The sequence below is a fragment of the Crocuta crocuta genome, unplaced genomic scaffold, assembly GCF_008692635.1.
Source record: "Crocuta crocuta isolate KB4526 unplaced genomic scaffold, BGI_CrCroc_1.0 scaffold121, whole genome shotgun sequence".
NCBI lineage: Eukaryota > Metazoa > Chordata > Mammalia > Carnivora > Hyaenidae > Crocuta > Crocuta crocuta.
In genome coordinates, this window is record NW_027528608.1 from 4760896 (window position 1) to 4771338 (window position 10443).

Consider the following 10443-nt stretch of genomic DNA (forward strand, 5'->3'; position numbering starts at 1 on the left):
ACATGAAGGTTTTGTTGGAGGCTCTGCACAGGCTCTACACTGGGCATTCTGGGGTCAGGTCTGGGCCAGATTGGGAATGGATAGGTCTTCAAATCAGTGACAGAACTAGACTCTTGGATTCAAAACTTTGGCCTATCGTGTAACGCATAGGCTTATTACAAAGTGATAGATGAAGGACGAGCCAGTAACAAGGATAAAGATCTCTACCAGAGGTCTCAGCAGGAATCTCTCCTTATGGTAAAAATAGATGATTTTTTGATGTCTTGGGAAGCTAGCGTTCCAAACTTACTTATTGCCATGAGTCTTGGGACAGTTTCAGAATCAATATGAACTGGCTTCTCTTCTCCTAAATTCATATAGTAAAATTTCCCTTTGACCAGTTAATTTTTAACAGCAAAATCATTTACTGTAAATAGTGCCTAACAGAAAAAAGAAGGCAGGGATAGTGGAAGGAGTGGGTTCAGTATGGCATGTGCTTTCCTATCTCCTTACTGGCATATTTAAAACCAGCTTACTTATTATGCTTGTGAGTTTCCACTCCACCTACCCCTAGATTTCTCTTTATTCTCTACTAATCAGAGTGGCTCTATCCTTTCTAGAGCGCTCACATGTTAGGTTTCAGCTTTGAAGCAAGTTCTTTAAGAGCTGGACATAAAGAGCTATTGAAACAAAAGGACTAACCTTCTATTTAAACTTCTCACCTTTGCTCCAGCCCCATCTAGTTTTTTAAGGTTAGCCACTCCCTTCACCCCCACTTAATTTATGTGCCAAATATCTGAAGACTCATAATGGGAAGACTTCATAATTCTCCCAGGAAGGTTATGAGACAAAGCAGCAACAATAAATAATCTGTATGTAAGATTTACTGGATGGACCAAGCACGGACTTTATGTCTAAATGTAGTTTACAGTGGTTGCAAACTGGTAGTAATCACAGAATTTGTCCAAAAATAAAATTATGTAATCTCTAGAAAAGAAAGGTACTTTCATACAAGGATATTGAGAAGCCCCATAACATCTCTTTTCAAGGACAGAGTGACCAACCAAATAAGCAAAACAAAACAGAAAAACAAAGCAAATTGAGTGACAAATTAAAAAAAATAAATTTACAAGAAAATTCATAAAATCTTGTTAACGGTATTATCATATGCATATTATGAGTTACCTGTGTCTACTATGTTACCACAAGTATTTTAAAAACTGAAATTAAAAAAAAATTCCCTGGAAAGGGAATTACGAATAGGAGATAGATCAGAATAAAGGATCCAGAACGCAATACGGACGCTGACAGACGGAAATCACAGACACCTATTTAAGACTCATGAAGGATAAAGCAGAAAGAGCTACCAACTGGCGTTCACAAAAGTAAAGAGTGGGGAAGAAGCAACAATGAAGGGAGGAGACTGCTGAGCACAGGAAGATGCCACTTCACACATGCTCAACAAATCCCAAGCAGGAGAAAAATCAAAGAATTTCACACTATCAACCATGCAGAAACTTTAGAAAACACATTTGGTTACTGAATCCAGTTCCAAACTCCAGAATTCTATGGAGGAAAAACTCTCCTAGTCTCCACACTTCACCTTTTTTTTTTTAATGTTTTATTTATTTCTGGGAGAGAGAGAGAGAGAGACAGCGTGAGCAGGGGAGGGTCAGAGAGAGAGAGGGAGACACAGAATCTGAAGCAGGCTCCCGGCTCCGAGCTGCCAGTCAGCACAGAGCCCAACGTGGGGCTCGAACCCATGAACCGCGAGATCATGACCTAAGCGAAAGTCAGATGCTTAACCAACTAAGCCACCCAGGCGCCCCTCCACACTTCACCTTTAAAATCTTACATTTTTCTGGGGCACCTGGATGGCTCAGTTGGTTGAGTGTCCTCTTGGTTCCAGCCCTGGTCATGATCTCACAGTTGTGGGCTTGAGCCCTGTGTCACACTGAGCAGGGAGCTTGCTTGGTTCTCTCTCTCTCTGCCTCTCCCTCACTTGCTCTCTCTCTTTCTGTAAATAAATAAACTTAAAAAAGAAACCACATTTTTCTATGTAACTTGTATTTTTAAATTTATTTTTAAATTTACATCCAAGTTAGCATACAGTGCAACAATGATTTCAGGAGTAGATTCCTTAATGCCCCTCACCCATTTAACCCATACCCTCCCCCCCACAACCCCTTCACCAACCCTCTGTTCTCTATATTTAAGAGTCTCATGTTTTGTCCCCCCCTGTTTTAATATTATTTTTGTTTCCCTTCCTTTATGTTCATCTGTTTTGTATCTTAAATTCCTCATATGAGTGAAGTCATATATTTGTCCTTTTCTGACTAATTTTGCCTAGCACAATACCCTCTAGTTCCACCCACGTTGTTGCAAATGGTAAGATTTCATTCTTTTTGATTGATGATGTGATATATATATATCACATCTTCTTTATCCATTCATCTGTCAGTGGACATTTGAGCTCTTTCCATACTTTGGCTATTGTCGATAGCACTGCTATAAACATTGGGGTGCACGTGCCCTTCTAAAACAGCACACCTGTATTCCTTGGACAAATACCTAGTAGTGCAATTGCTGGGTAGCAGGGTATGTACTTTAACATCAAAAAGGCCTTTGCTCTAAAAGAACATTGAGCAAAAGATGTGCAATTCTCAAAGAAGGAAATATTAAAGCCAATAGATACATGAAAAGATTCTCAAACTTATTCACAATAAAAGATATGCAAATTTAAGCCACATTGTGTCACAATTTCACACTTAGCATACTGGCAAAATTTGAAAATTTCAAAAAAATCAAGTGCTGGCAGTAATAGGTGGCAGCCAAAATAACTATAACCATGCTCGGAGTGCAAATTGGTACAATTTCGTAATACAATTTGCCATTATATAATAAAGATGTGGATGGGAATATACTTTGTATTGGCAAATATTTTCTTGTTAAATATTGTAAGCCTTAAAATTATTATTATTATTATTTTTTTTTTTTTAGAGACAGAGAGAGACAGAATGTGACCAGGGGAGGTGCAGAGGGAGGGACACAAAATCTGAAACCGGTTCCAGGCTTCTAGCTGTTAGCACAGAGCCCAATGCGGGACTCGAACCCACAAACCATGAGATCATAGCCCGAGCAGAAGTCCAACACAACGACTGAGCCACCCTGCTGCTCCGATTGTAAGCCTTAAGAAGAATCTAGGTGGTGTCACAGTTTTTTTACAAACTACTTTTGCCACAGGAATTAAACACCACACCCACAAGATATATACCAAGGTGGAGCCATTGTCTGATGAATCTGATGCACGTAAGTACTTGACATATACAAGAAAATTCATGGTCACACGATTTATAATTTAAAAATAAGTACAATTAAAATGAACAATTATAAATTGAAAAAAAGTAATAAAGGATAAACCCAAAGACACACCCGCAGTCGGCTGCTTTGGCCAATGAACAGCTACAGGTAGTGCGCGTTTGGGCCGGCGGGTGGGGCGAGGTCAGCTCTTCTGGAGACAGAGGTGGGTCAGGCGCTACCAGTGACCGGAGAAGTGAAGGTCGTTTTCCTTAAAGCGCTCACTCGAGTCCGCCATTTCTGAGTCCTTCGAGGACCAGTACACGTGACGGCGGCAGTCAGTGTCACAGCCACGACGCGACTGCACACATTTCCGGGAAGTGCCGGCTGTCCGCTGACAACTGTTGCCATGAAAGCCTGGACACTTGAAGGGCATTTTATGGAACTACAGTGCTGGGCAAACGGACGCCGAACACTCAAGGCCCTTACGTGCTGACCAGCGTGGCCCACGGTTTTGCAGGAGAGGAGACCTTCAGCTGGCAGAGACCAGCTCTCAGTCGGCACCAAGCAAGGGCGGCCCACGTCCCGGCAGGAGGACATACGCGCGAACAGACCGGCGACCCGGAAGACCTTTCGCGGCCGCCTGATTTTTCTGGCAAGTGTAGTTTCGTGGTTCGGGCGCCATTGTGCTTAAGAAGCAAGCAGAAAGCGGTCCTGTTGCCCTCTGGATACTTCGTGTGCGCGTCCCGGTGGAGCAGTTCTGCGACGAGAGCCATCCGGAGGGACGTTCCTCAGAGAGCGCAGCCATTTTTCTCTCCTGGCGCCGGGAGCACGCGCGGCCGCGCAGCCTTCTGGGAAGTGTGGTTTTACCGGGGCGGTGGGGGCGTCCGAGGCGCAGGTTACTTGGCCCCCGGCGCGGAGGCATCTGGGAAATGCCGGGCTGGCTTGGATTCCGTTCTCCGTCCACCCCGCGGTAGCGTCGGGCAGGCGGCAAAATTCTCCAGGCATAGTGCAGTTCTCGTAACGGCGGCGGCCGTGGTCGGCAGAGGTGCAGGCTCCGGACCGCCCGGCCCGGGCCTCGGGGGCCAGGGAGGGCCCCCCGGAACTCAGGCAAGTGTGAGTCCCGGCAGGGCGGCGGCGCGCCGGGCACGCTGGTGCCGAGTCTACCCCGCGGTGTGAGCACCGGCCGGGCCTTAGCTTCCTCGGCCTCTCTGTAAAAGGGGTGTCGCTTACCTCCTAGAGTTGTTGCGACAAGGAAATGGGCGAGTGAGTGCAGGGTACGCATTGAAAGAAAACCCCATCCGCAATGGGTTTTAGCTAATCCGGTCATGAAACTGACGCTTTTCACTTGTGCAGCCATCAACAGATTGGTTCAATATCGCGGAGTTTCAGTTTTCTCACCCTTTAGAAAAGAAATATGGACTAATGTGAATGTCCTCCGTGCATAGTTGTGAAGATTGAACGAGCTCTTAACATGATTACGGTTTTGTGAGTCTCGTGTGTGTGTGTGTGTGTATAAAATATATACTTATATACATATGTATATTGTGTGTGTGTGTGTATATATATATATATATATATATATATATANCTGGTGAATGATTACTTCGTGCTAAGGAGCACTCTGCTAGTTCAGGGAAAAAATGGAGTCCTACAAAGTGATCCCCAGTGTACTTTTCCTTGCAGGTGGGTTACAGAACTGCAAGATAAGCCTCATTTTTCATGGCTTCTTTTTTGTGTTCTTGATCTGCCTTCTCAGGACTACTCTTCTCTAAGACAAAAGCCTTGAAAGAGGACTGTGTTGACTATTGGAAATTGCAAAGTCATGTTGCAGGTAAGTCGGTAAGGTCCTCGCATCTTCCTGAAACACCTTAACAGAACTCTTGAATGTTTGCTTTGCTTCTCTTACCAGTTCCTACCTGACAAAGTCCGTTTAGGGACTGGATCTATGATTCCTTTCATTATACCAAAGGATGGAGCCCACAGAACTCCCAAAGAAAGCACTGTCTCCTCTCAGTGCTTCTCTTCTGCCATTTTTTCTGCATGAAGCCTCTGTAGAGCTTGAGCAAAACCTTTTTTCTTTTTTAATTACAATTCAGAATTCAAGTTTAGAATTTTAGGTTATTTGCTTTACGGTTGTCAAAGCAGTATTATGTGGTCTCAGTTAATGGTAAGTTGTTCAAATCAAGAGATGTTTGGAGTCATCTTTGATTCTTTCCTTTCTCTTGTAACTTACATTCAGATGCTCTAGTTGAATCTAAAATGCTTACCAGTTATCTCCAGGATCTCACCAGTGGTTACAACATCACCACCACCACCACTGCCACCATCCAGTCATTTGTCAGCTTAAAACTCTTCAGTAACCCTAACTCAGAAGTCAGAGTTCTACAGTGACTTAAAATGCTTTGTGCAGGGGCACTTAGGTGGCTCAGTTGGTTAACTCTTGATTTCGGCTCAGGTCATGATCTCACATTTGTGAGATCGAGCCTTGCATCAGGGGGATCCTTGCTGGATCCTAAGAGCCTAAGGGTCTCCCTTTCCCTCTCCCTCTGCTCCTCCCCTGCTGGCTTCTTGCGTGCTCTCTCTCTCAAAAAAAAAAAAAAAAAAAAAAAAAAAAGAAAGAAAGAAAGAAAAGAAAAGAAAAAAGAAACCAAAATGCTTTGTGTAATTGGGCTTTTAGCTATCTGATCTCATCTTACTACTCTGTCTTCTTGTTCCCGTGAGCTCTAGCCACGTTGGCTCCCTTGGAAATTGCTGTACCATCTGCTTGGAATATTCTTTCCCCAGAATATGTAGAGGCTTGCATTCTTACCTCCTTCATATCTTTGCTCAGTGGTTACTTTCTCAGTTAAGCTTCCCTAGACACCCGCAGTCACCTTGTCTAACAATCACTTCTACTCCTCTTCACTGCTTTGTTGTTTTCCAAAGTGATTATCACTCACTAGGTAACACACTGTCCAGTAAGTGCATGTGCTCATTGTTCATCTCTTCCCTCTGGGAGGGATTTTTTCCCCCCTGTCTTGTTGACTGTTTTCAGGACCCAGAGCAGCATCTGGCACAAAACATGCTTGGTTCTAAATAATAAGATATCACGATAGCCGCACTTTCGGTTTCGTGAAGGAAGGCTTTATTAATTATAAGGGAATGGGAGTATAAGGAATTAAGCAATTAGAGTAAACATAAAGAGGGAGAGAAGTATAGAGAGGAACAGAGGAGGGATAAAACAGCAAATCAGGTACTTAAAACATCTGTCCTTCTGGCTGCGGAAACCCCTGCATGATCAGCCCAATTGGAGTCCCAGGGTCCTGGAAGGAGCATCCTTCCCTTGGATGGGACTTCCAAGTAGCTGTCCTCCCAGGGCAATGTGTACACACACACACACACACACACACACTACCCTTGTGTGATTTATGGTTTGTCATTAATTAAGTTTGCCTAAGTGCAGTGCTGAGCAAGCTGTTTCTCTTTTTTCCCTGCTTCTCTTACTGTATCTCAGGCCCAGGAGCCTGGTGTCTGCATATTCCTTTTCCCTCCCTGCTGCATTCCAGGGGACCAGCCTGGTCTGGCTCAAGGAGGAACGGGAGGCACACTAATCCCTCTTGGTGTCAGGAACAGAAGGGCCAGTTTTGATCCTGAGGCCAGATACGGAGTACAAGCCAACTGAGCCCCCATGATTGTGTATGTGTGGCTCCGGGCAGAAATGCATAACAAGTCACACAAACAGCTTTACACAGAACATTAGTAAATCATTGTTGAGTGAATGAGCTTTAAAAAAAATGGTAGGATCATCAGGTGGAAGGTGAAGCCTGCACAGAAGGTGTTAGTGGCATATGTGCATGTTGGGCAGAGTCTGTTTTCCTGGGGATATTAGATAACTAGGGGAAAAAACTATTTTTTTTTTTTTTTTAAGTAAAAGCTAAAGTGAAGTAGTTGCCAAAATCATTCATTGATAACATTTTGTAAATGCTTGTGAAGTATCTGTTAGGAAGAATCTTACATAGATTTGAGCATCCACTGACACACAGGACTTCGTGATCTAAAAGAACTTGCTTGCATGCTTGCTTGCTCTCTTTCTTTTTTAAGTTTGTTTTACTTATTTAGACAGTGAGCACAAGAAGGGCAGAAAGCGAAGGAGAGAGAGCAAGTACCAAGCAGGCTCTGCACTGTCAGCATGGAGTCCAAAGTGGGGCTCAAACTCCCGAACCATGAGATCATGACCTGAGCCAGAATCAAGAGCTGGACGCTTAACCGACTGAGCCACCCAGGTGCCCCCTCAAAGAACTTTCTACAGTGGTGTTGGAAATGTTCTTTATGTGTGCCATCCAGTATAGAGCCACTAGCCCCATATGACTATTGAGTACTTGAACTATGACTAAAGTGACTCAGGAACTGAATTTTAAATTTTATTTAATTTTTATTGATTTAAACATACATAGCCAGACACGGCTAGTGGCTACTGTATTGAGCCAGTACAGGACTGGTAGAAAAGTAAGAAAGCATAAGATATCAAGATAGGTGCTGAAAATAATATCCTAAGTTCTTCTGGGAACACAGATGAATGAGCATCCCAGGCTGCCCAGGCAACTGAAGGGGAAGGAAGAGTTGAAGCATCCCTGGAGAAGCAAGGCTGGAGCTAGTTTTGGTGACCCATGGTACCAGGGAGGCAGAGATGGAAGTAAAGTTAGAACAAACGGAACGTCTTGAGCATTGGTAGATAGGGCTAAGAGAGTCTTTCAAGGACTAAAAATGTTCTAAAGTGGTGGTTCTCAAACAGGTGATTTTGTCCTCTTTAGCCCTACCCATAGGGGACATTTGATAATGTCTGGAGACCTTTTCGGTTGTCACAGCCCTGGGGGCAGAGGGGAATTGCTACTAGTATCTAATGGCCAGAGGCTAAGGATGCTACTAACTAAACACTCTACAATGCACAGAACAGCTCCCACAACAGTTATCCAGCCTAAAATGTCAATAGTGCCATGGTTGAAAAATCCTGATCTAAAGAAAGAACAAAGGGTATCTATTAATGAGATTACGTGGTTCTTTTTTTAGACTCTTAACACAGTGACGTTCATTAATATGTGTTCAAAACCTATGAAATATCTTTGCATTGGTGGAATAAAATATAGTGTTTTATGCATTCATTTAGTATTGAATTTTTAATTTTGTTTATCAAATGGTGTTGTAAAAGCCAATCATTTAAAATCATTGTAGAAAGTTGGAAGAGACGGGAAGTTCATATAAGGCTAGCATAACCTTAATACCTGGGTAAGAGTAAATACAAATGGAAAAAGGAGGGGCTCCTGGGTGTCTCAGTCGGTTAAGCGTCCGACTTCGGCGCAGGTCATGATCTCACCGTTTCCGAGTTTGAGCCCCGCATCGGGCTCAGAGCCTGGAGCCTGTTTCAGATTCTGTGTCTCCCTCTCTGTCTCTGCCCCTCCCCCACTCATGTTCTGTCTCTCTCGTGACAATGAATAAATACTAAAAAAAGTTAAACAAAAGGAAAAAGGAATTTTCCCTGGTGCGCACGTGGAAAGAGAAAAGAGATCCTCCCCACCTCCCTTTTTTCCTTTGAGAAAAACCTGTAACTGTAAATCCTTTCTCTGTTCCTTTGCTCTGTTTGTGGATCTTTTTCTTTTTTTTTTTTCTTTTTTCTTTTTTTCTTTTCTTTTATTTATTTTCTAAGATAATATGTTTTTTTATTATTATAATTTTTTACAAATAGTTTATTGTCAAATTAGTTTCCACATAACANAGTCGTGGATCTTTTTCAAAGCTAAATAAGCCTCTGTCAGTTTTTCAGGGTGATAGTCTTTCTTCAGGCCTTGCAGCCAACCCTTTGAAATGAAAACATGAAGGACAGTGTACCTCTATCTCCATGTCTGTGTGGGAGTTTAGCCTAGGCTCCCGGCTCCAAGTTCTTACTACCTGCTTGTTAGATAGGAGTTTTATGTTTCTTGGGGTAAAAGCAGTGACCACAGTTCCAAGGCAACTTTAGGATGAACCGTATGCAGCAACTGATGCTGTCAAGTCCTCTTGCTTGAGGACAAGTTTCTCATTTCTTTTGAAAACATGTATGTAATAGACTGCATACGCCTGGCTTTATAAAAGGGTGAGATTTCTTTCCTTGTAATCTCATTAGTGATTGCCTGTGAAGTGTGTTACAGTTCTGCTGTTAATGCTTGTTCAGTAGTAAAGCTGTTCTCTTTTCTACATTGTGGAGAGGATTTTCTGCTCGGCAGATTTGATTTTTAACTGTTTTCCCAACACCTGACAAAGGGAAAGCCCCTCTTAAAACCGAAGACCAGTGGAGTGTGTGGGTGGCTCAGTGGGTGGCTCAGTTGGTTAAGCATCGGACTCTTGGTTTCAGCTTCGGTCATGGTTTTGTGGTTAGTGGGTTCCGGCCCTGCATCGGGCTCCCCACTGCCAGTGTGAGCCCACTTGTGATTCTCTCTTTCCTTCTCTCTTTGCCCCACCCCTCCCTTTCTCTCAAAATAAAGAAAAACACTTAGATAAATAAATAAATAAAACCAAAGACCAGTATCACTAATGAATATACAGGCCAAATGTCCAAATAAAGTAATAGAATATTGAATCAGCCACTCAGAATGAAATATTTATGACAGCCAAACAATGTCCATGTCACCAGTGAAAGATAATAATAATACCACTTTAAATGCATACATTTTTGCACATACTATAGTTTGACTAACAAGAAAGCTTTACTGAACATTTAAGCTTTTTCTAAAGTTTTGCTGTTTTAAGTAATATCATGAATGGGTACTATATCCTTAGAATATTTTCCTTAAAATGCATTCTCTAATTCTTTGTACTTTTCAACGTTTGTATTTTTTTAAGTTTTTTTTTTTAATGTTTGTTTATTTTTGAGAGAGAGAGCACAAGTTGGGGAGGAGCAGAGAGAGAGGGAGACACAGAATCCAAAACAGGCTCCAGGCTCTGAGCTTTCAGCACAGAGTGTGACATGGGACTTGAACCCACGAACTGTGAGATCATGACCTGAGCTGAAGTCAGATGCTTAACTGACTGAGCCACCCAGGCACCCCTCTTTGCCTATACTTTAAAGGCCAATTCAAGGACTGCCTATGGCACGAAACTATTCTTCAGTCTTCATGCCCAGAGGTCTCACATTATTTTAATTAATAGATTATC

At 42.8% G+C, this 10443-nt stretch overlaps 1 protein-coding gene across 5 annotated transcripts in view; it reads left to right on the forward strand.

Annotated features, from left to right (window-relative positions):
* The first annotated feature begins 3646 nt into the window (after positions 1 to 3646).
* The window catches only part of LOC144223873 (uncharacterized), a 45573-nt gene continuing 38776 nt past the window's right edge, over positions 3647 to 10443 (forward strand). For 2 of the 5 annotated variants that reach the window (XM_077754673.1, XM_077754671.1), the window contains exon 1: positions 4872 to 5110. In XM_077754673.1, coding sequence (XP_077610799.1) covers positions 5102 to 5110 — 9 coding nt within the window. In that variant the 5' untranslated portion in view covers positions 4872 to 5101. Of the gene's footprint in view, positions 4393 to 4414; positions 4554 to 4871; positions 5111 to 10443 lie in introns of those variants that run through there. The other 3 variants (XM_077754669.1, XM_077754667.1, XM_077754668.1) reach the window with 3 other exon arrangements.